Genomic DNA, 23,519 nt, shown 5'->3' with positions numbered 1-23,519 from the left:
CGCCGTGGCCGCGCCGCAGCTCGGCCCTGCCCAGGGCGGCCCCAGACCCGGGGTGCCCGGAGTCACTGGGCTCGCCCCACGGGGACGCTGGGCTCTCCCAGCTGGGTCACCGGGCTCTCCCCACTGCCCCGTTTTCCTGCCCAAAGCGGGTTCTGTCTGCACCAGCCCCAGGGCCCTCTTGGAGAAGCGGACCCCTGAGGCCACGGGTGCAGGCTGCGGAGCGGGAGATTGGCGGTGCCGTGGCTCCCTCTCACCCATCACATTTATAATTTTCTTTGGCGGGCCAAGAGCTGTGTTGGGTGTTTCCAAAGTCTCTGCTGAACTTTGGAAGACTGTGAACACAGAGCCTAGGCTGCAGAGCCGTTCTCCGAAGTCCCTTAGCAGCAAAGTGCTTAAATGTGATTTTACAGCATGCACGGGAGAGCCCGGGGAGAGCAGAGATCACTCACAGCCGGTGATGCCAGTGCCCAGAGCTTTAGGGCTTGTTTGCTTTGACGTTGCCAGTTGCCATCTTGTGTCTTTACGTGCCCTCATCTATGACTTTACTGGGCTTTTTACTGTCGTGCACTCAGAGTTTCCTCCCCCTGGGGCAGAGGTGGCGAGATGGGGGATCACTGCCAAGCCCTGATGCTGGCAGCTCCCCGCGATGGCTCCGTGATGCTGGGCTCTGTGTTGGGGCTCACTGAGGCTGGATTTACTGCTCTGCAGGGTCTGCTCTGGTGCTCTGTTCCTGCAGGTTTTAAAGGCAATGAGAAAATCTGCCAGTGATGCAACACTGTTTAATGATGCCATTTATGGTGGCTTTTTTATTTAGTTAATGCAGATGAAGAGGTTCTGTGATCTTTCCTGTTCCCTAATATTGCACATCTCTACGTTTTATGCTTAATTATTTTGTATCCTGCAAACAAATGTTAAACTGAGACCTTAAGATCTTCAAGAAGATCTGGAAAATCTTTGGATAAGATACTATTCAGGACAGGTATTTCAGAGGGAGTGGTTTTCTCCTTTTTGTTTTGAGACTTTCTGAGGAAAGCAGCATTGTCAGGGGATGTCATTTCTGCAGAATGCCTCTGACTCCATGATGCATCTCCAGTAATATTTTATTTATTCTAGCAAAGGGTGAAATCTTCCCAGCTGGTCAGCATGTTTAGGAGAGACTTGAGACCTGATTCTTGCTTCTTCAGCTTTCTGGTGAGTATTACCATTTGTTTGCTTTTTTTTTTTTTTTTTTTTTATTCTGAGTATTTGGGATAATATTAATGTTTCTCCGAATGTTACAACACATCCTCTCCACCAGGTTGGTCTGTTCAGGAGTCTCCTTGCCTTTGCAGCCCTTGCCAAGAGCCAGACTTCTAAAGGTTAGTGTTTTCATCAGCACTCTCTATGTGTTTTACAAGCAATATCCAGCACAGAGAAACAAAAGGTGTCTGGTGGTGCAAACAAAGGTAAATAAACTTTTTCTGTTACCCTGTTTTGTGCCTAAAATGCTGTTTGCAGAGCTGGTATTTTCCAGGCTGTTTGCTCAGCTGCTGCTCTGTGCCCCTCTGCAACTGCAAACCAAACAGATTATTTTGAGCCTGAAAATTGCATCTGCAAGTGCAGAAGCTGGGATGAGCTTTTTAGGGATAAAGCAAGTTAAGTTGTTTTTGCATAACTGCTTTGAACAAGCTTTTCTGAGGGCCATCCCTAGGCAGAGCAGAGTGAGCTTTTCCTTTATGCTGAGCTCAGCATGGCTTGTGAGTCCCACAGGAGTGTGCCCAGCTCCAGCCCTGGGCCAGAGAGCACCCCTCAGTTCGGGTCCTGTGTGGTCTGAGCTCTGTCACACTGTGCCCACCGACCAGCCCAAGGGCTGCATGGGGAGAGGAGCTCCTGCCAGCAGCTCCTCCAGGATGCACGAGGCAGTGTTTTCAGCAGTGGGCTGGAGAGGCTTTCTGTTTCCCCAGGCTATGTGTGTCTTTCTCCAGGTTTTGCTCCTGTCACAATTGAGACCCCGAGACACACGTATGAATATGTGGCCACTGCTCTGGACTGGTGGCAAGCTGACAGGTACTGTGAGCAGCACTTTGCTCAGCTGCTCTTTGAACCCCAGGACAGTGAGCAAGGCTCCTTCAGCAAACTGCTGCAGTCCCACCACATCAGAGGTTCTGTCTGGCTAAAGGAAAGGGACAGTGTCCTGCACAAAACAAAGAGGAGACGTGAGTATAAGTGGACATGGGCTATTTAGAGATGTTTTCATACTGAAAAATATGGCTGGAGAAGTTGTCTCTCGTTTTTTTATTGTCACTTTATTGGCCTATGCTTCTTCCTTTCTGCTGACTGAAATTTCTCCTTCTAGGTGGCCACACTGTACCAGTCCTGGTGTTCAGAGACAAAACAGACACAAAATATGTGAAAGTGCTCTCTGACTTCCCAGCACTGCCTGCTGTCACAGCCTGTGCCCACCTGCAGTGGGACACCAGGAGCCAGGAGATCGCTACCATCTTCTCCTACGCCGTGCCTGCTTTCATTAACGAGTTCCAGCTCCGTGGCTTTGTGGATGAGGAAGGCTTTGTTCGCTTTGCTCTCATCGTTCACGGGCACCATTCCCCTTACCTGCCTGTGTTCCGTGCTGATGGACAGTGGCATCACTTCTGCGTGACCTGGCAGCAGGAAAATGGGTCCTGGGCCATCTATGCCGATGGGAAAAGGAGGGCGTCAGCCAGTGGTTTGTGCTCTGTGGGGCCGTCTGCCCCCCAGGCCATCTTTGGCCAGGGCACCTTCATAATTGGGCAGGATCAAGATTCCCTGGGGGGCACCTTCAGGGCAAAGGAATCCTTCAGTGGGAACATCACTGACCTGCACATCTGGCAGAAAGTCCTCAGCAGTGAGCACATTGAGAGAGTTCGCTCCTGCTCCGTGGTAGAGCAAGACCTTGTTTTTGGGTGGAGCTCAAATGCCCTGGAAGTGGAGAGCACCGTTCAGGCAGTGGCCACACAGCTTCTTTGCCCAGGTAAGTCTCAGTATCCTCGTGGCTACTATCCTGGCTCTTAAGGTACAGCCCACAACATTTGTTGTACCAGGGCTTGTGGATTGCTGCAGGAAAGATGCTACCTGCTGGGGATGGCGTGTCCCTGGGACACCGTTCTGTCTGTGTGTGTTTCCACAGGGCCTGTGGAGGAATGCAGAGTTTTGGAAGTCGGCAGCAGTGGATTCAGTTATGCATCTTGTTTGCAGACTTTGCCTTTCATCTGTCACTACAGCAAGGGTACAGCATCTGTTAATTATCCATTCATTGCTTCCACCACACGCACTCCTGGAGGTCCCCACCAGGCTGGGCTGGTGGCCAGGGATGGGGAGGCCCCTGCTCTCAAGGGGTCACATGCAAAACCCTCGGGGGCTGGCACTTTGCTCCAGCTGCCTGCACTCTGGCAGGGGGTTTGGCTGTTCCCCAGCTGAGCTGGGCAGTGGTGGTACACCCTCCATGGCTTCTGGGTGCAGTGCTGTGAGCGCCTCCCAGTCCAGGCATTCCCAGATTCGTTGGCCAGGGGAGCATGGGGAGGGGCAGAAAAGGAGTGTGAAACTGTCTCTCCAGATGGGATCTTGTGCTAAAAATAAAATGCAGCTGTGGAGTCTCCTTGTCCTGCCTGTCCTGCAGACTTAGCCACCATCTGAGGACCATTGCCCAGGCTTTGAACGTGGCATGTGTGAACCATGCTGTTGGACACCTCAGCAGTGGTTCTGGTTCTGGTTTGTCCCCAGATGCATACTGGCAACTGAAAAGAGCTCAGCTGGAGTCCAGTCACTCGCTCGCCAGCCGCGTGAACACCCTTGCAGTGAGGACTGTGGTGAGTCCTGCAGCCCCAGCAGTGGCACCTGGAGCAGGCAGGAGCTGCTGGGGTGGACATGTTGGCACCTAGAGCTGTTTGAGGTCACTTTGCCCGCAGTTGTGCCTGGGACCTCTCCTGAGCTGCTGTTGGAGATTGTGACCAACACAGCCGTAACTTCTGCTGTGATCAAACCACCAGTGTTGCTTCAGATTGACTCATGTCACTGAGGACGGGAGTCTGGACAAGAGATCCCTTCCCCCAGGGTATTCCTGGTTGGCCAGACAGGTGTCCTGATGCCAGCAAGGGCATGCAGGGCATTGCCAAGGCACAGCTGATGACTGGGGAGAGTCAGGGCTCTGCGCTGAACTGAACCATCTTTTCCATGACAGATTCCTGACAGTGTCTTCACGAGTGGTGTGCAAGACACGAACCTCTCTGTGGCTCTTGATGCTCTTGATATCTTGGCAACTGTTCTGAGAGAAGGAGAAGTGCCCATGCTTGAGCCATCTGACCTCCTCGCCGTCCTTCAATTACTAAAGCAAGTTTCAGATTTGGAAATCCAGGAGGGAGATGAGCTGGAGATGTTGGAGCAGTTGGGCCAGTATTACATGGAAGTAACTGAATTAATTCTGGAAGAGCAGAATTCTGGGACATGGTCATCGATCAGCCAGGTAATGGTGTCACCAGTGTGACTACTGTGTCCCTCACCTGTTCATCCTTGGCCTGCTGCACCACCACAGGCTGGTCCTGCTGTCCCTGCGTGGCCACCTGTAGCCTTTGTGGCCGTACCTAAGCACGGGAAGATGCTGCAAGCACAGACATGGAGCCTCTTCAGCTCAGACCAGGGCCAGCTGCTTTGTGGTGCCTCATTTGTTGGAGGTGCAGCCAAGTTCTTGTGCAAACAAGTGCAGTGCTACTGGTGCCTCCCTTGCAAGCCCCTCTGGTGGCTAACTCAGCTCCCTTCAATCTCTCCACGTTGTCAGTCTGGGCTGACAGTTTGCAGATTCCTCGGGCTGTTTCCTTGCTCCCACATCCCGCTGTCTGGCAGGGACACGCCTTCCTTTACAGTGTGTTGTGTTTTCTGTGGATGGGCTGCCAAGGAGCTGTTTGTCATCAGCCCCCTCACTGCTCAAAACACCGTCAGGCTTCGCATAAGGGATTTCCATCATCCCACCCCTGTGAGGTTTTTCTCCATGCTCACGTGTGGTTTTTGTGCCTGGTGCAAGGTCTGCACTCTCCACCTGCCTCTGGGAAATGTGTGACAGTGTCTGGCCTGGCCTGTGCCCCAGGAACCAAGCCAGGGATATGCAGAGATGATTAAAGGAAGCTGAGCAGTTCAGAGCTGGCCTCACTGTTCACAGTTGCTCAGGTCTCCATGGCCACAGCCACTCACAGCTTCTCAACAGTGGCACAAACCCAGCACTGGCCCAGAGCAGCTGGTGCAGCTGACAATCTCAGGGAGAAGGGTGGGAGCTGTGCACTGCAGGGGTGGCACTTGTGCATCCAGCACAGCAGGACCTCGAGCAATGGGGCCACTCTTCTGCTGCCCTTCAGCTGGTGAACCCTATTTCTGGGTGAAACCTTTTCCAGGAAGAGCAGGTGGTTGTTCTACAGCTTTGTGAAAATCAGAACTCAAGTCTAAAGGTCTTTCTTTCCAGAAGCTCATTTAGTGATTTATTTCCATGCTATTTTAATGGCTTTTTATGCAGAACAGCAAGTTTCCCTTGTTGCCAGACTTGTCTCCTTGCTGAAGGAACTGGGAACATCCTTCAGTAAAGAAATCACAGAAAAGCAAAGCCAAAGCCTTGAGTCTCAACTTCTCCTTTTTTCTGCCAAGGACCAAATGTTTAAGGAAACTCTTGTGAGCTGTGGGAAGGGAGAGCTGATGGTGCAGGTACTGATTTCCATTGTTCTCTGTCTTGGCAGGTTATCAGGGGGCCCATGGCTGTGGTTGAGCTCTGTGACAGAATGGCATCACTCTTGGTCCCACTGCTGACCACAGAGAGGACAAAGATCACGATCCAACATGGGAATATTGGTGAGTGGCACTGGAGGGCATCTCACCAAGACCCAGATCAGCCACCCTGTCTGGTTCCCAGTCCAAATCCACTCCTGGCTCCTCTCCTCCTCTGGCTTACCTCTTGCCAGCCCTGCAGCCTGCTCCCCATTTCCTCTGTGCAGCGTGTCACTGTGTGAGGGCACCTCTCACACTGTGGATTGCAAGAGGATTGTAAGAAACCTCTGGGCCTGGCAGAAAGTGAGCCCAGATGCCCTCACTTTGCACAGAAAGGGACCTATCTGCTGCTGCCGTGGGCCTTGGCTGGTCTTGGGTGGGACTATAGTGTCCTTGTGGTACTTTGCTGTAGCAGTAGCTCTGGAGGAAGGCTGAGCCCTGGTTCAGCACCTGATTTCACCTGTGCACAGGGATGGAGGTGAGGGAGCTGGAGCTGAGTGAGCAGGAGCTGAGTGGCTCGGCATACGTGATCCCGACCCCTGAGAAAGGCAGGCACGACCTCATCGAAGTTCCCGCGGAAGAAATGCAAAGGCTGAAATCCAGAGGTTTGTTATGACACCTGAGCTTCCCCTGGTACCTCTGCATCACCTTCCTTAGTGGCACAGGCTGTTTACCTTGGCCACGTGAGGTCTGGAGAAGTCTGGGGAGGGGATACCCTTGGCAAAAGGGACATGGGCTGTGGGGGAGAGGTTCTGTACAGCCCACCAGAGACACAGCTCGGAGCTGAGCGTGTTCTGGACCCCCAGCATCACCCCCCAGAGGAGGGCAGTGGTGTCCAGCGCTGCCCTGTGCTCTGTACCTGTCCCTGTGCTCTGTCCCTGCAGGTCTCCACAGAGTCACAGTGAAGAACATGTGGTTTGGCTACGGCTCCCTGCAGCGCTGCCTGTCCAGCAGCGGCACCAGTGCAGTGTCCCAGGACACGGCTGCCCCTGATGGGGGTCAGAAGTGAGTGAAACAGAGCCCCCCGCACCCCAGGGCTGCCCTCAGCGCCACGGAAGAGCTCGTTTCCAAATCTGCATCGAGCTGGTGCCTCGATGTTGGGGTCACCTTCATCCCGATCCGTGTCAGCCCTCGCACTGGGCTGCCTGTGCCCCGAGCTGCCCCGTGGGGTGTCCTGCCTCTGGTTCCCGTGGGTCTCCAGCTCCAGCAGGGCACAGAGCCCACGGGGGCTGCCGCAGGGTGCCCTCTGGCTGGGCAGAAGGTGTCTCTGGAGATGGGGGCTCTGGGAGCGGGAGGCCGGGCTCGCTGCGCTCCCGGAGCTCCGAACACTAGGTGGGGATGGCCGCCCGCACATCCCGCGCACGCCGCGCCCGCTCGGCCGCTCGGCTGGAGCCCTCGGGATGCTCCAGGGCCCGCCCCAGTGACGGGCAGCGGTGGGGTTGTGCCAGGTACCCGAGGTTCTGCCCCGTGCCCGGGCCCTCTGCAGGCGGCCCTGGAGCGCTCCAGCAGCGATCCATCCCTGGATCTCCGCCGCTGTCCTGTACACCGGGAGATGCCGTTCTCTGAGCACGTCCTGTGCTACCTGTGCCTGCGAGCAGCGTCCTCCCCCTGCAGGTACCTGATCACCACAGTGGGCACAGCTGTGATCTCATCCACCCTGCTCAGCCACGACCAGGAGATCAGCACGTCCGTGCGCTACCGCCTGCAGCACCGCGTCCAGGTACCCCCGCGGGGCTGTGCCCCCCGCCGCCTCCTGCCAGCGCCACCACGGCCTGACCCGGCTGTCCCCAGCCACGGCTCAGCACCCCAGAGCTTTGGGATGAGGGCTGTCCCTGCCCGGGCTCTTGCCTTGGCTCCTGTGTCCCTGGGGAGGCGTTTGTCCTGTGCTGGCAGACCCTGTGACAGCCAAGGGAGTGACCTGCACCCCCGTGTCCAGCACCTGCGTGCCTGTGTGACCTCCTCTCTCCCCTCTCTGCCTGCAGGACCTGCCCAATACTCTGGTGGGGCCCATCTGTGCCTTCTGGAACTTCAGCCTCAGGTGCCTTGTTTCAGTTCAGGTCCCCAGATTTATGAGCTTTTTATTTCCACTGGAAAACCAAACATCTCAATATAAATGCAATGGTAAGAGTAGAGATCTGGAATTTTTTTGCCTCCTTTGCATGCTGACATCCCTTGTCTGCTGGAGCAGAATGCTTTCCTGGGAAGATTTCCTTTGGAGAAGTCACTCACAAGCAAGTGACCTTTAATGAGGTATATACAACTCACATGGAAAGCCCTAGTTAATTATGGTTATTGCCTGTGACAAAGAAGAGTTAGTCCAAGATATACATCCCAAAGACATGCAGGACTCCCAGCCTCATAAATCCTGCCTGGCACTGGGATGTGTTTTTGCTGAATGTCACTGTGGTGAGAACACTGAGGCTGTGATATATTATAGATTGGTAATTAAGTCATTCAAGTGAAAAAAACCTCCTTAGAGTCCCCGACTTGTAGCAGGCATGGATCAGGTAGGGGAAGGTGGGAAGGGTGATTTTGGAAACAGCTGGTTATTGTGCAAAGGGCCCCAGCAGCCCTGCTCTGATCCTGACCTTCCTGTGGTACTGAGCCCCAGGGGCAGTGGGGACAGAGCTGCAGCCATGGTCCCTGCCCAGGGAATTCGGATGGGAGCATTGCTGCGTGGCTGAGGCCGGCCTGTCCTGAGGAGCCGTGGCACCGTGCTGGCTTTGTGGCAGGCTGAGCTGTGGGCACAGTTCCACACAGCCTGCCCAGTGCTGCGCTCAGTGAAGGGGCTGTGCAGGGAGCTCTTCCCAGAGCCATGCAATAGCTGGGTTCTCTTTGAAGCTCTCATGGCTGAGCTCCACTCCTTAATGCACACATTGACTCCAGATCTGTTTTCACTGTGTGCCTGCTGGATGAGGCAGAGCTGCTGAGACAAAGGGGAACTAAAGGGAAGTCCACATGAAGACCTGTTTCTGATATCCTCATCTTCCTCTTTTAAACTCTGCTTTTTCTGGGAGAATGAAGTTCCCACCATGCCCTGGCTTTCTGTGGAAGTGAAAGGTAATTTCCATGTGTTTTCTCTGGTTTTGCTGCACGTTAGCCCAGATGCTGGTGGGATGTGGTCCACAGCCGGCTGCTCTGTGGCCAAGTCTCTCCCAGACTCCACTGCCTGTTTTTGCAACCACACCACAAATTTTGCCATCCTGCTGCAGGTGTACGAGATGGAGGTATGTGCGGAGCCTGTCTCTGGGGTGGGTGCTGGCACTGCCAGCTGGTGGGGTTAATTCATGAGGGATTTGAGTCTGCTGTTGTTTCATGTCTGGAGCAGAGGACCACCAAGGAGGAGTTCACACTGCAGACTTTGACTTTTATTGGATGTGGAGTTTCCTTCTGTGCCTTGATAGTCACCTTCATTTTGTTCTTGGTAGTTCGGTAAGAAAAGCCTGGACACTTGCAGCCTTCTCTGTATTTCCTACTTGGTATTTTACTTCAGAGCCTTTCTCAAAGTGTCCTTTGTCAGCGTGGGGTGATGCAGGTGTGTGGGAAGAGGTGGGAGCTGCCCTGGGCTCCGTGGCAGAGGGGAGTGGTTGGTGTTGGCTGGAGAGGGGCTCAGCCCTGGTTGTTTCTGTGGAGATGCTCACTGATCTGTGCACACACCTGCGTGTCTGTGGCAAGATTTCTATCAATTGCTAACAATGTTTACTATAAAAGCTGCTCTGCTAGAATTAATTTTTATAAAATAAATGGAGCAAGGACTATTTCTTTGACTGCCAGTCCTTCTGTGTCACTTGGCAAGCACAGAGATGTGCCTTGTGAGCATGGCAGTGGCTCCCTCCTTCTCCCCCTCACTGCCTGTGCCCTGGAGCCGTGGCCAGGGGCTGAGCAGCTGTATCCAAGAGTGTGCCCAGCACCAAGTGCTTGCACAGCAAGGCTGTCCTCTGCCCCTCTGACTGTCATCTTTGCAGTGAGTGGCAGAGAGACCTCAAGTTGCCCAGGCAGGCCTGCACAGCCCGGGAGGACAGGGAGGACCCTTTTGTGGTGCACCCTTTTGTCTGGCTGCGGCTCAGGGCTCCCTCTCTCCCTCCCCAGCGTCCCCAAGAGTGAACGAACAACTGTGCACAAGAACCTGATCCTTGCCCTGGCTGCAGGAGAAGCTCTGCTCATGTTCAGTGAGCTGGCCAAGACCAACCAGGTGAGCTCACCAGGGGTGGCCCATTCAGCCCTCGTGGCCAGGCTCCAGCACCACTGTCAGAGCAATGGAACAGAAGTATTTATTAATTCCCTTAAATTAATTAAAGGGTAATTACCTTACACTTTTATTAATTGCCAGTAACTGTCATTAGGGTAGAATTGTCTCTCTGTTTGGAGATGCACATATATGTGTTGTGCGGTGTGGTTTCTGCCCTCTCCAGGTGCTGTGTTTCATGGTCACTGCCTTCCTGCATCTCTTCTTCATGGCAGCCTTCTCATGGATGCTGGTAGAGGGGCTTCTCCTCTGGAGCAAAGTGGTAGCAGTCAACATGAGTGAAGGCAGCAGAATGAAGTTCTACTACGTGACAGGCTGGGGTACCTGCACACTCCTCTGCCTTGGGTCCTCAAGAAAATATTCTTTTTCTTTCCTAGCGAAAGTTTTAATAGGAGAGATGCACAATTGTTTGGTTTAATTTAATATGAGAACTGGGTGCCAGTGCCCTGCGGAGGCTCCCTTGAATTATTTGTCAAATTGCTAGTCTTAGAATATAAGTTGAACAACATTTCTGTTATACTTCTAAATCCAGGAGTTCAGTAAAAAAATGGAGGAGGAGATTTATTGTAAGTTCTTGTTCTTGGAGAGCATCACCATTGCCTGATAGTAATTAAATATAAATGTGTTCCTCACTAAGCACCTTTTATTCTGAGGGAGCCCTTTAGGGACATAGAATTATTTGAATAAGCTGAATTTTTTGTCAAAGAGGAGCCTCTTTAGGGATGTGCTGCTCAGAGCACACACCCCGTTGGACACTGGGCAACATCTTCAAGTATTTTTGATTGGTTTATGGTTTTGATTGTCCATTTTGTTAAAAAAGCAATCTGAGGAATAAATTGCTTTGGTCAGGACTCAGGTCTTGGAATGCTTTATACCTCAGAGAAAGATGCTGACAGCTTGTAAATCTGGCTGTGTTGAGCCAGGACAGATTTCAGCTGCAGAGAATTGATGTTGCTCGTGGGGTTTTGGAGGCTCACGCTGAAGTCTGTCTGGTCTGGGGGGTTTTGAAGCAATTGTCTGGTGCACAGTGCCCTGCATGGGGCATCTCTGCTTTTCCCAGGCTTTAACCTGTTGGTTTTTCTGCAGGGTTTCCAGTCCTTATCGTGGGGGTGACCCTTGCAACTTCCTTTAACAAGTATGTGGCAGCCAACCATTGCTGGCTGAACGTGCAGACCAACGTCATCTGGGCCTTCGTGGGGCCTGTGCTCTTCATCCTGGCTGTAAGTGCCAAGCCCTGCTGGGAGGGTGGGAGTCCCTTGGGTCTGCTCCTAGAAAAGCAATGCAGAGTCAGGGGTGCAGCTCATTGTGCCTGATGCTTTTAGGGGAAAAATGTTGTTTTGCTTTATATAGACTTCTACAACACAAGTAAATCTCAAATCAGAAAAGCTTTTTGATAGGAAAAAGTGCTTTAAGAAAATTTTGCTGACCAGTTCTTGGCTGGCCGTTCAGTTAGGAATGTGGCGTGTGACATTGCCTCAGCTAAAGGTCCTGTATTTTAATACAGGAACATCTACATCCTTGAAATATCATTATACAAGACGCAGCAGCAGAAAAAGGTCCAATGTTTGTGGGGTCCAGAATAGACCTTTAACAGGAAAGAGGTTCTGTAGGACAAGTTTTGGGATAAGTTTCCTAGATTTCATACATGTGTAGACAGCTCTGTGAAGTCTTCTGATTTCATTGCTTTCCTGGTAGTGATATTTGTCCCCAAGTTCTGACCCTAGTTTCCAGCAGAGAAGTCTCACCCTCTGGGGCTGAGACTGCAGGGTGTCACTGAGCCCAGCAGCTCTGCTCTGGCAGGTGAACAGCTTCGTGCTGCTCCGGGTGGTGGCGGTGACTGTGGCCAGCGCTCGCAGGAGATCGAAGATGCTGACGCCCAACAGCAGCCTGGAGAACCAGATGGGAACTCAGATCTGGTGAGCAGGGAAGGGCTGGGCTCTCCCAGCTGTGGCTGCTCGGGGTGTGAAATACGTGAGACAGTGTTAGATACGTGGAAGAAATCCTTTCCAGTGAAGCTGCTGAGGCGCTGGCACAGGCTGCCCAGAGCAGCTTGGCCAAGTGAAAGACAGCGAGCTGTGAGAGTCAGAGCAGCAGGGGCAGAAGAGATTCTCTCCCCCAGGGTAACTGTGTCTCACCCAAAGACAGTCTCTAATCCCAGCTGAGAAACCCAGCCAGCACCTTCAATTTAGGGAACCAGTGCTGGTCTCCATCTGCACTCACACTCCTAAATCTCATCCCTTTGGGACAGGAGACCCTTGGCAGTGCCTGCAGCAATCCAAGCTTGGGGCTCGGTGGGTTGAAAGTAAGGCTGGGGGCTACACACACAGGGGAAAAGGCAATGGGGACTTCTGTAATCAGTCATTACTGAGAGACCTCTAAAAAACTGCTGCCTGAGTCATTACTTTATCATGCTCTGTGAATTTTTATTGTTGTTAGCTGGCGCCGGATACCCCTGCTAGACACGCATTGTTCCCCTGTAGCATAAATAAATTTCCCCAAATTTACAGAAGCACAAAGATAGGACATTGCTGGAGGGCAGGGTGACATCCATGTGCAAATAAAACAAATAGAGAAACCCTCCTTGTAGCAGAAATTGGGGGGAAATAGCTGTTTTCTCATGGCTGATGACGTCAAAGAGCTCCCTTCTTGCTAACTTGCAGTGATAAATGAAGAGAAGGGCTGGCACACTGGGGTCTGGGAGGTGAAATATTTGTTTTTTCCCATCTTAACTTATTTTGTTTGCAGAGGAATTTGTTCCACAGCTCCTGTCTTGGTAGTGTTTCATCTCTGAAATGTGCCCGGGTAACCCTGAGCTCTTCCTCCCACCAGGGCCACGGCCAAACCCGTCCTGGTGCTGCTGCCCGTGCTGGGGCTCACCTGGGTGTGTGGGCTCCTTGTCCACCTCAGCATCGTTTGGGCCTATGTCTTCGTTGTGCTGAACTCCCTCCAGGTGAGTCCTGCCCCACGTGGGTGCCCAGGCCATGGCCAGGCAGGCACCTGCAGTGCACTCTACCTGTCCTTGCAGCCAGGGACACTTTAGCTCTGAAGCCAGCCCAGCTTTCCCAAGCCACTGGGCTATTTTGTCTCAGGAAACTCACTTCATCCTTCCAAGATACAAAATATAACTCTGGAGACCTTGCACATCTAATGGCCCCCAGCACCAGTTCCTGGCAGTGTCCTACTGGTGCCACAGGTTTCCAGTTCAGATCCTGTTTCTTGTGCCAGTTTTTCTCACATCAGTGTGGTTTCAGAAAGGCAGTTACAAACTCATTAGAGTTTTTATTTGCTTGTATAATGGATAATTAAAATGGTAGCTGTGCAGTCAAATGGGGCAGACATCCCTCCTGCTGTTTGCTCCTGGGAAACGAGCCTCTCCTGCAGGACAGGGCTGGCCCTGGGTGCCGCTGTCCCTGTCAGAGCAGGGCTGCTGGAGGACAGCCTGCCAAAGGCCACATCCAGCCACAGCCTGCTTGACTGCTGCTTGGATGGTGTGTTCCAGGAGGGGTGTTTTCCATCTAGCTCCTGCTCAGACATTCTGAGAGGCTGTGACCTCTGTGAGCAGTACAGGCAGAGCCACCTTCCCCTGGCCAGCTCAGCTTTACTGAGGGAGACTGGGGAAGAACTAGGAATCAAGAAGTGAAAACCTTTACCTCTGAAATCCATGTTGTCTGCAGCCATGCAGCTACTCCCCAGAGATGCTCCCAGTGCCCAGTGCCAGCTGTACTGGGATCCGGTGAGATGCAGGAGTGTTTGGTGTGCCAGCTTTGGTGGGCTGGTGAGCCGAGCCTTGCTTGAGACTGCAAGTTTGGGGGCTGTTTCTAGCTCTGACTTGCAAGACCTTGTGTGGATAATATCATCTCCTTCATACTCTTCATTCCTCTTCACCACCTGGGTACATTTTTAAGGCTTTTTGGTTGTCTTGCTATCTTCCAGGGCCATGGCTGTGACTGTCATTATTGCAGTCACGTTGTTAATCAGTTGGTGTTAACAGGGAATTCTGGAGGGCAGAAAGAAACTTCATTACCTGGTGCATTAAGCAACACTTAATATTTGTTTCTGGGTTTACTGCTTTCATCAAAAGACTTTAAAGCTTTAGCCAGCCTGTATGTGGTTAAGAGAGTAAAGCAAACTGTGTAAGTCCCAGCAGCCAGGAGAGCTCAGTTCTGCACCAAGCTGGGACTGTTCCCAGGGCCTCGGGACAGCTGGAACTCAGGGACACATGGCGACAAAAACTCCTGGAACATGTGCTTGCCACCTGCGATTCAAAGCATCAACAGAGGCCTTGCAAACCTTGAGAGAAGGCAGCTGTAGATGGAGCTAGAGAAGCACTGAACACCCCTGCACACCCCTGCACACCACGGCTCCCAGCACGGTCCCCAGGGGAACGCGGAGCTCTCAGCAGGCAGGTGGGAGCAGGGAGCTGGCTGAGGGGCACAGCCTGGAGCAGCCCAGCCCTGGGGCTGAGGCTGTGCCTCACCAGAGGTGCCCAAGGGCACTCCCTGGACTGTCCCAGCCCTTGGCACCGCTGGTTCAGGGTCCCTTGCCCAGTGCTTGAGCACAAATCCTACTCCAGGGGATCCAAGTCAAGGGAGCAACTGGGCACTGCCCTCCAAACCACTGGGATTAGAGAGTTCTGCAGCCCCATCTCCCATTTTCCTTCTGTTTCAGCAGCAATTGGCTCCTGCCGTGCTGGCGGGGCGGCCGGCTCTGCGGCGCTTCCCTCCGGCACACTTGGCTGTTTCCAGCGGAGCGCTGGCCCCGCTCTCCCGGGGTGAACCCCGGCCTTATCACCACGTGCACAAGATGGGTGGCTGCTCAGGGATGTTCTGGGGGGCTGGCGCTGCTCCAGCAGCCGGGTGCTGCTCACGCACATCCGTCAGGCTCCGATGGGAGGCTCCAAGGCCAGACAAGGGCTGCCTCTGCACATCTCCGCTCTTAAGGATATCAGGAGGGAGGCGGGAGGCCTGTCTTGATAATTAAACAGCATCAGTTCTCCGTGTCTCCTCATGCCGTGCTTGGGTTATTGAGCAGGAGAGAACTGCAGGCCCAGAGCTGTGTGGACAGACATGGCTGTGCTCTACTCACTTGCGTCTGCCCCTTGGTTACCAAGTTCAGGACACTCTGCAGAGGAGAATTAAATGCTGGTGAGAAGCTGCAGGGTTGAGAGAAAGCCATCCTGTTTCAGCCCCTTTGCTTACTTCCTATGGATCACTTGGAATTTCCTTTGAGGCCAGAGTGTTTCTTCACGTGTGCAGTCGTTGTGTTGCTGGGGTTGTTTTTTTGTTTGACTGCTTTCTGCTTGTCTGCGAAGCCCAGCCCTGTCTTCAGGGCTGCTCTGTGTGTTGGCACCAAACATGACAGCTCCTTCTGCAGCCAGGCAGTGCAGGAACCCAGGCAGTGACTGACCAGCGAGAGGGAGCCTGTGGTGCTGTGGGGCAGGAGCAGGGGTGGAAGGGGAGGGGGCAGGAGGGGCTGCCCCAGAGCTGCATCTCTGCTCCCACCCACTGCTGCAGCTGGGCCTCCTCTCCTTCCTTGCTCTCCTCCCAGCCGACCTCTCCGCTCCCCCCTCCCCACGCTCATCCAGAATGATTCTTTCAAGGAAGACCTGCCTTGGAAGCCTGGCCAGAAATCTGGTCTGGGGGAGTGACCAGCATTGCTGGCTGAAGGACAGGTCACGGCACGGTGCCAGGGGGCTGCTACCATCGTGCCTGCCAAGAGCTCGCAGATGAGAGCAAGGCTCGTTGAAGACAAGATGAATTGCATCTCTTGCTGCAGCTGATTTATCTAGCTGCGATAACAAAACACCCACAGATATAACATAAATCTGGTGGGCCAGATAGGGCTGCCTTAAGGCCAACATCGTCGGTCTGGAGCTGTAATTAGCCCCAGGCTGTGGCCCCCAGGCAATGCTCGCTCTGGGCCTGGCCTGGGCACTCTCCCTGGGCACATCCCTCACACAGCTGTGCCCAGCGCTCCGTGGTGGCCGAGGTGCCACTGCTCACTGGTCCTCTCCTGGTGTGTGACAGCAGCAGGCTCTGTGAACAGCCTGGTCTCAGGTGTGGAAGGTCCTTCCTGCCTGGCTGGGCTGTGCCCACCATCTGTGCCAGTCTCACCCATCCCAGTGCTCCTCAAGCCCGTTTGCTCCATGAAAAGCAGCACAAACCAGCTATACATCTCTGACCCTTCCTCTGCTCTCTCCCTTCCAGGGCCTGTACATATTCCTGGTCTACGTAGTCTACAACAGCGAGGTACGAGTTGGATTCAGCCACTCCTCGCAGCAGCTCTGTGTTGGCATCTGGGGGGAGCTGGGTTCTGGCAGTTGCACCAGGCAGCCCAGCCCCACTGTGCTTCTGGAACTGTGGCTGCTTTTTCTCCATTCCTTGCTGGAGCTGCTGTGGCCCTCTCTCATGTCCTTGCTCTGCTCCAGGTGAGGAATGCCATCCAGAGGATGAAGGACAAGAAGAAAGCCCTCTCGTTCACAGTAAGTGGGAAGGAATCCCTGCTGCCCCTTCATCCATCAGCCACCCACCCGAGGAGGGCCCCAGCTGTACTGTGGGTCTGCTTTGAGATGATGATGGAAAGAAATCTGATGTTTTTATTTTTGTCTGCCTCCTTTGCGATCTCGTTGGACACCACAGACCCACAGATAGCCTACCCTTATTCGGCAGCAACGTGCTCTGCCAGGGTGGATGGGAGCCAAAGCAGTGACGATGAAGTCGATCCTTGATGCTGGATCTGGGTGTAGCAAAGGCTCGCTGCAATTTTCACTGTCCTGTATCTCTCTTGCCTATCATTCCAGAACTGCTCTCATCCCATCAACTATCTATCCAGTCCAAGAAACACAACCTCCTGGGACACAGGGAAGCTGAGTCCTGCAGCTGAGATGGCCCTGCCAAGCCCTGTGCAGAAAGACCCTCCAGTGAAGAACATCACCAACAAAGGTAAGAGCATTGCTGTCGCTGTTAGCCCAGGCTGGGTGGTGACTCCACAGTAAAATGTTTCTCCCAAGACTTGAATCTAAGATCAGCTGGCACTGCATTAATTCCTTTGCACACTGTGCCTGTGTGAGCACAGGGTCTGCTGCTGCTGCTGCTGCTGCTGCTGCTGCTGCTGCTGCTGCTGCAGGGGAAAGCAGACCCTCGTGCATGTGGGTCAGGCCCATGGCTGCAGCCTGGCTGGGTGGTCTCATCAGCATGTTAGGCAGCATTGCGTTCTCCTGAGGCAAAAATCCAGGTTAGTGTCTTGAAATTAATTTTCTGGAAGAGAGGCAAAGGTGACAGTTGAAAATAGGGATTTTGGCTTTGTGGAAAAAAAGGTTTTGCATTCTCCAACCAGCTTGTGGGTGCAGTGATGCAGAAAACCCGTTTGGTCCCTTTGCTTTAGTGGGGGACACAAAGCACCAGGTTCTTGGGAAAGCATGAATATTTCTGTTCTCTGGTCTATGAACTCATTGTGCTGCTTCACCCTTCAGGAAATTTTGGAGCCAAAATTCCCATGGGCATTTCATCCATTATGTCACCCGAGAGACCGGTATGTAACATCTCGTTATCCTTCCACCTTCACCCCTCCCAGAGCACAGCAGTTCTCTAGGGACACCACCTGAGCCTGGGCAGAGGGCACAGTAGGGCAGGGCACCTTTCCAAGGGCGGGAGACGAGGGGTCCCAGAGCAGTCGAATTCCAAGGCAAAGGCTCACCCTGAGCCCATGGGGATCCAGGAGGGTGCTACAGGAACACAAGGTGCCGCTGAATTCGGGCCATAAAGCCCTTGGCTGAGGTTGGTGTGGATCTAGCAGGAGACTTTCCCTAGGACAGCAATTTAAATCAGGCAGTGGGGCAGGTGCCATGGGCAAGTCCCACCTCTGCCAGGAGGGCTGTGCTGCCTGCATCAGGAGGGAGAGCTCAGCAAGGCATGGCCTAAAGCAGGGAACAATTTAAATTTGACTACTCTGCTCCCACTTCCATCTCCTGCTTTTGAAATGATCATCAGTCCTTGTGTACTTGACATACAAGTGCTGTATTTCCCTCAGAATAAAATCCAGCTCTACTTTCGTGAGTCTCTCACTGAAGGATCTCTCTTTCCCTCTCTAATATTTATCCTTTGAAAACCTATGTCACATAGACAGCTCTTATTTATCCAATAGATAATACTTCTACAGCTGGCATATCGTTCTGAAGGCACTCGGTAAAATCCATATTTCCATCTCTCATGATTGATATTGTGGTTAGTGCCGCAGCACCAGGCCCCTTGTGCTGAACAGCACCAGGACTCACTCGCAGGTGATGCTTTTCTCAGCCAGCCAGGTGCTGGCTGTGTGAGCCAGGGTCAGGGCTGAGCTCCTGGCACCAGATCCGAGACGTGGGGATTAGCCCAAGGACCCGAGCTCCCTGAGGCAGGGGCATTAGGAGACAGCAGATCCCCTAAATGCCAAGGCCGTGGCATTTCTGAGCAGGCAAAGACAGAAAGTGCTTCCCTCCGCTGAGGGTCACTGAGGGCTTTGCTGTATCTTTGCTGCACAAACACTGCATGTTTAATGTGCTGGTTCCCTTTCCGGCCAGAGCAGGTGCTGCAGCTCCAGGGCACACCTGGCAGGGTCCATGAAGCACGGCAGGGCTGGGCATGGCAGGGCTGGGCACGGCGCAGGGCTGGGCACGGCAGGGCTGGGTACACAGAGGGCTGGGCACGGCACAGGGCTGGGCACAGCACAGGGCTGGGCACACAGAGGGCTGGCACGGGAGGGCTGGGCACGGCAGGTCTGGGCACGGCACAGGGCTGGGCACACAGAGTGCTGGGCACGGCAGGGCCGGGCACACAGAGCGCTGGGCACGGCAGGGCTGGGCACGGCACAGGGCTGGGCACACAGAGCGCTGGGCACGGCAGGGCTGGGCACGGCACAGGGCTGGGCACACAGAGCGCTGGGCACGGCAGGGCTGGGCACGGCACAGGGCTGGGCACACAGAGCGCTGGGCACGGCAGGGCTGGGCACACAGAGGGCTGGGCACGGCACAGGGTTGGGCACGGCACAGGGCTGGGCACGGCAGGGCTGGGCACACAGAGCGCTGGGCACACAGAGCGCTGGGCACACAGAGGGCTGGGCACACAGAGGGCTGGGCACGGCACAGGGCTGGGCACGGCAGGGCTGGGCACGGCAGGGCTGGGTACACAGAGCGCTGGGCACACAGAGCGCTGGGCACGGCAGGGCTGGGCACGGCAGGGCTGGGCACACAGAGGGCTGGGCACACAGAGGGCTGGGCACACAGAGCGCTGGGCACACAGAGCGCTGGGCACGGCAGGGCTGGGCACACAGAGTGCTGGGCACGGCAGGGCCGGGCACACAGAGCGCTGGGCACGCCTGTGCCCTCTCAGTGGGCCCTGTGCTGCTGTGCGGGGGCTGGGGCTGCTTTCAGTGCCCTCAGTTATGTAAGCCAGGCTGTTTTCCCTGCTCCCTGGCTGAGTCACGGCGCTCGCCAGAGGAGCGGCGGACTCAGAATGTCACTGGCAGCTGCACAATAGTTTGGATGAAGAGAAGATGCTACTTAAAGGCGTTTGAAAACACTTAAAATGACAAAACACTGAGCGAATGGAGATACAAGCACAGACAAGATGTTCTTCGTGTTTCAGCTTTTTTAAATGTTGTTTGGTGATCTTGTTGTTGGACTGGGAGTAGGAATTTCACATCTCCCAGGGCATTAACCATCCTTTAAGCACAGAGTGCAGACTGTGCGGGCTCTTCCCACCACAGCACAGGGGTGCTGTCATCCTTTCCTGGGCTTTCCTGTGGTCTCCAGCATGGAATCCAGCCTGGTGGGTCCCCACGGGGCTGGAAGGGTCCCCAGAGTGGGCGTTGGGAGCGGGGTGTCAGCTCCCCACTGCTGAGAGGTGCAGCTGTGCCAGGGGACCCTGTGCCGGGTGCCCGTCCCTCGGGGCTGCGATGAAGGCTCCGGTTCCCAGCCTGTGCAGGGACAGTGGGTGGCTCAGTGCTGGGGCAGTGGCTGGGTGGGTTCTGGGGAGCCCTGCCTGGCCCCAGGGAGTGTGCTGGGGGCAACCAGCAGCAAAGCCATCAGACCCATCCCCTCTGCTAACACACGTTCTCCCCTCTTTCAGGCCGTCGAGCTGACAGCGTTCAAATGCTCAGGTAACCTTTGCCTACGTCATGTCCTGTCGTTTTTGCTGCTGTTGGTGCTGGTTCCTGTGGTTGTGTGTTGGAGGGCTGCCCAGAGGGCAGCTGCTTTCTGCTCAGGCTTCAGGAATCGTGTTATTTCCCAACTGCCCTGATGGGTGCTGTCCTGGCCAGGCTGTGGGAAATCCGTGTCCCCCTGAACAGATGAGGGACAGCTGGGGGCTGTGGAGCCCCAGCAGCCCTGCCAGTGGCACTGCCTCTCCCAGCAGCACCGCCTGCTCAGCCGAAGGTCCCATCCCAGGGCACCTGCCTGGTTTCTCCCCATGTCTCTGCACCTTTCTTGCCTGTCCTTGTCTGCTCCAGCTCCTGGGCCCCTGCTGTGCCAGCAGAGCTGGGGGTCACAGGCATGGGCAGGTGGCAGAGTTCCTGGTGCTGAGCTCTCTGCCTGCCCCCCAGCCCCACTGCTCTGTGGCAGGGCCTGGGTTTCTTCCAGGGGGGCATCAGCTCTCTCTGCCCTGGGCTACTTTAAACCAGCAGCTGTGGCAGAAAGCACTGGTGGGTGCTGGGAGTGCCATGATCCCAAAGAAGGGAAGCTGGGGAAGGTGGGTATTCAGGCCTGGATTTACGAGCTTAAAAGCAGCCATTTAGCTTCTTCTGTTTCAGGTTGTAGAAAGGCCAATGTCACCATGGAGGTGGGTAGAATTAAAACCAGAAATCCCTCCTAAGCCCCAGGCCTCTGCTGGATGGCAGCTCCCTGCTTCTTCCTCAGCTTCCCAGCCTGGCTTTGGGCAAGTCCCCATCTCCTCAGAATACAAATGCAGCATATTTCACTTTATTTTCTTTAACAACCACAGCAGGGTACTCCCAGTGCAGCTTCTGGATGGGGACCCTCAGGTGGACAGTGCAGTGAGGACACACCAGGGGTGGAGTGATCATATTTTTTCTGCATTGTGACATTTTCTTTTGTCAAGGCAAGCAGTGCCTTAGCACTCTCTGATTTTGCTCCACATGAAGTGTCTAAGCAGGGCACCCTCAGACTATTCTCGAGACGATGCCACCCAGAAGCAGTGCAGCTTTCCTCCCCACACTGGACACACGAGAAAGGCAGAAACGGTGGCATCCAGGAGTAGCTGTGCAGCGGCATCTCGGGCACAGGGGTGGGGTCTCAGAGGCACCAAGACCCGCACTCACCACGGGCATTTGTGCTCTGTCCACCCACCCTCACCTTCTTCTGCGTATCTTATAACCCACGAGCGTTATTAAACTCCAGCTGTGCAAAGTGGGTTGTTTAGTTTGGTTTTATTTTCTCAGGTGAGCCCTCAGTGTGTTTTTAGAAGCCCGGGTGTGCACAGAGGGTGATGGAACGCCAGGCTGGGCTCGGTGCCAGGGGTGGAAGGAGTGCTGTGCACCTCCCTGAGCCCCCAAGCTGCCCCCGTGGCCGGGCAGTCCTTGAGGCCGGGGTGAACGAGAAGATCTCGAAGCAGAAGAGCTCTCCTCTCACTCTTGTGTTCGTGCAGCCGGTGCCGGCCCCGCTGCTCCGGGCTCAGCCACGAGAGCCTCCAGCCATTGGAGCAGATAACAAAAGGCTGTAATGCCCAGCTGCAGGGGTGCTGGAGGACCCAGGGCGGCTCAGCCTCACACAGGCTGTGCCTTCACATTCTGCTCACAGAGCAAAGCGCTCGGAGCCCTCGGGTGCCAGGATGGGGACGGATCATTCCGGCACAGACACTGTCCCCCCTTCTATTTCTTGTCTCCCAAATAGTTTAATGAAAAGAGGTGTGTTTAGCCCCAGCTATCTTTATTTGAAAGCTGCCAGCCAGCTGATGGAAATGGTGCTGCTGCCAGCAGGAGCTGTGGCAGAGGCAGAAGCTCACCTGTCTCTCCCAGGAAGGCTGTGCTGGATCTGGGATGGGGTCCAGCACCTCTCTGCTCCAGGGCCTCAGCCACACTCCTGTGAGAAGTCTGGGCGTTGCACTGGCTCCAAGGGCAAGAGCCAGACAGTGGGTCCATGGGGAGGTGGGATGGGTGAGGATAAGGGTGGATAAAATCCCGGTGAATGCCAGGCCAGAACCAGAGAAATGGGGAGTTCTGCAGCGTGGCTGTGGCAAGAGCCAGGCATGGCCTCCCCCCACAGGGGCTCGGTCCACGGAGCAGCTCTGCAGTAATGAGCTCCAGCCCAGCTGTAGGGAGCTGCTCTGTGCAGCGAGCCCTGCCTGGCTTCATTACACACTTTTTGTGAGCAGGGCATGGCTGGGGCGGTTCACATATTTGCACAAACAATAACTCCCATCTTCCTTGTCTTGGCAAACAAGGGCTCCAAGAGGCCTCCACATCCTCCATCTCCTCAAGTGATGGCTGCTTTGTTTCCCCACGATAATTTCATTATTCTGTTTGAATACATTTATATGTTGCTAAGCCACACATAGCAACATGGATCTTGTCTCCACAGCCCAGCCTTCCACTGATCGATACTGAGTAATTCTGCAACTCTCACCATATTGTGTTCCATAAGCTTGGTTTGAAATAAGGAATTTATGAGTCTTCAGGATTCAAAGCCAGAAAAGGACCTGAGTGTCATGGGGAGAAATGCAGACCCCGTCCATGCCAACCCTGCTGGGCTGACTGGCGGGATCACCACTGGTGCCACGGCCCTTCCTGAGGAGTGCCCTGTGTACCCTGTGGAGGAGAGGCAGCCCATGGGGCACCGGTGCTTCCTGCCATGGCAGAGCTGGTGTTTTCCTTAAATCCCATTTAAAGCTCGTTGTTCCGTGCTTCCAGCACTGGGTGCTGTGCTCAGGCCGATGACTGACAGGGAAGAAAAGGCTTCCCTACAGCCATGGCCCTGTGCACAGAGACTGCTTTGGCTCCCAGTCACGAGGACCATGCTTCAGAGACCCCCAAAGGAACAGGGGGGTCTCTGGGGTGGCAGAGATGTACCACTGACAGGCAGGGCTGGCTGTGCCAGCCTGGTGCCAGCTGCACCCGCAGCTCTGTCCTGTGGGAGGTTTGTGCTGTGGGGTCCCGCCAGTTCTACCCCTGCTCTGGGAGGGACCCCTGCCCTCCCCTGCTGCCAGCAGAGCTGAGACCTTTTCTCTTTTGCTGTAGGTTTCTGAGAAGTTTCTGGGTGACGAGCCTGCAATGCAGAGGGTCCTCCAGCAGGAAGGATGGCAGGTTGGAGGAGCTGGCTTCCCTTGGAGAGCTTCCAGCCCGGGCAGAGCTGACACCCTGCACTCCTTCCCAGCACCACATGCTGCCAAACCAAGGCAGGGGCAGTGTGGGGTCTCCTGGGCCTTTGTCTGCTGCTGACGACTGCCCTGCTCCTCTCCCGGGTGGGTACTTGTGTTCTGGGGTCCCCACGGCTCCTGCAGCCCCTGCCAGGGCAGCCAGGGCTGGC

The 23,519-nt window shown here is 54.7% G+C and overlaps 1 protein-coding gene across 1 annotated transcript; it reads left to right on the top strand.

Annotated features, from left to right (window-relative positions):
- The first annotated feature begins 827 nt into the window (after positions 1 to 827).
- On the top strand, positions 828 to 23,361 carry ADGRD2 (adhesion G protein-coupled receptor D2). The gene is made up of 25 exons (XM_068211149.1): positions 828 to 1,191; positions 1,298 to 1,358; positions 1,965 to 2,195; positions 2,336 to 2,989; positions 3,146 to 3,244; positions 3,739 to 3,824; positions 4,196 to 4,477; positions 5,733 to 5,844; positions 6,231 to 6,365; positions 6,645 to 6,765; positions 7,375 to 7,480; positions 7,743 to 7,798; positions 8,861 to 8,987; positions 9,089 to 9,192; positions 9,850 to 9,952; positions 10,173 to 10,326; positions 11,093 to 11,226; positions 11,807 to 11,922; positions 12,836 to 12,956; positions 16,213 to 16,254; positions 16,434 to 16,487; positions 16,806 to 16,947; positions 17,478 to 17,536; positions 20,110 to 20,140; positions 23,231 to 23,361. The coding sequence occupies exons 1-25, from the start codon at positions 1,144 to 1,146 to the stop codon at positions 23,236 to 23,238; spliced, it is 3,186 nt and encodes a 1,061-aa protein (XP_068067250.1). The 5' UTR covers positions 828 to 1,143; the 3' UTR covers positions 23,239 to 23,361.
- The last annotated feature ends 158 nt before the right edge of the window (positions 23,362 to 23,519 follow it).

Source organism: Anomalospiza imberbis, chromosome 21, assembly GCF_031753505.1.
Source record: "Anomalospiza imberbis isolate Cuckoo-Finch-1a 21T00152 chromosome 21, ASM3175350v1, whole genome shotgun sequence".
In the NCBI taxonomy this organism is placed as follows: Eukaryota; Metazoa; Chordata; class Aves; order Passeriformes; family Viduidae; genus Anomalospiza; species Anomalospiza imberbis.
The sequence above is the reverse complement of the archived record's forward strand: the minus strand, read 5'-3'. Positions and strand labels throughout refer to the sequence as shown.

Excerpts from the sequence above, each read along its gene's own strand:
- ADGRD2 (XM_068211149.1), top strand. The coding sequence starts at position 1,144 with ATGTTTAGGAGAGACTTGAGACCTGATTCTTGCTTCTTCAGCTTTCTG. Across the intron at positions 2,990-3,145 it reads CACACAGCTTCTTTGCCCAG|GGCCTGTGGAGGAATGCAGA; the intron begins GTAAGTCTCAGT and ends GTGTTTCCACAG. Across the intron at positions 8,988-9,088 it reads TGCAGGTGTACGAGATGGAG|AGGACCACCAAGGAGGAGTT; the intron begins GTATGTGCGGAG and ends TGTCTGGAGCAG.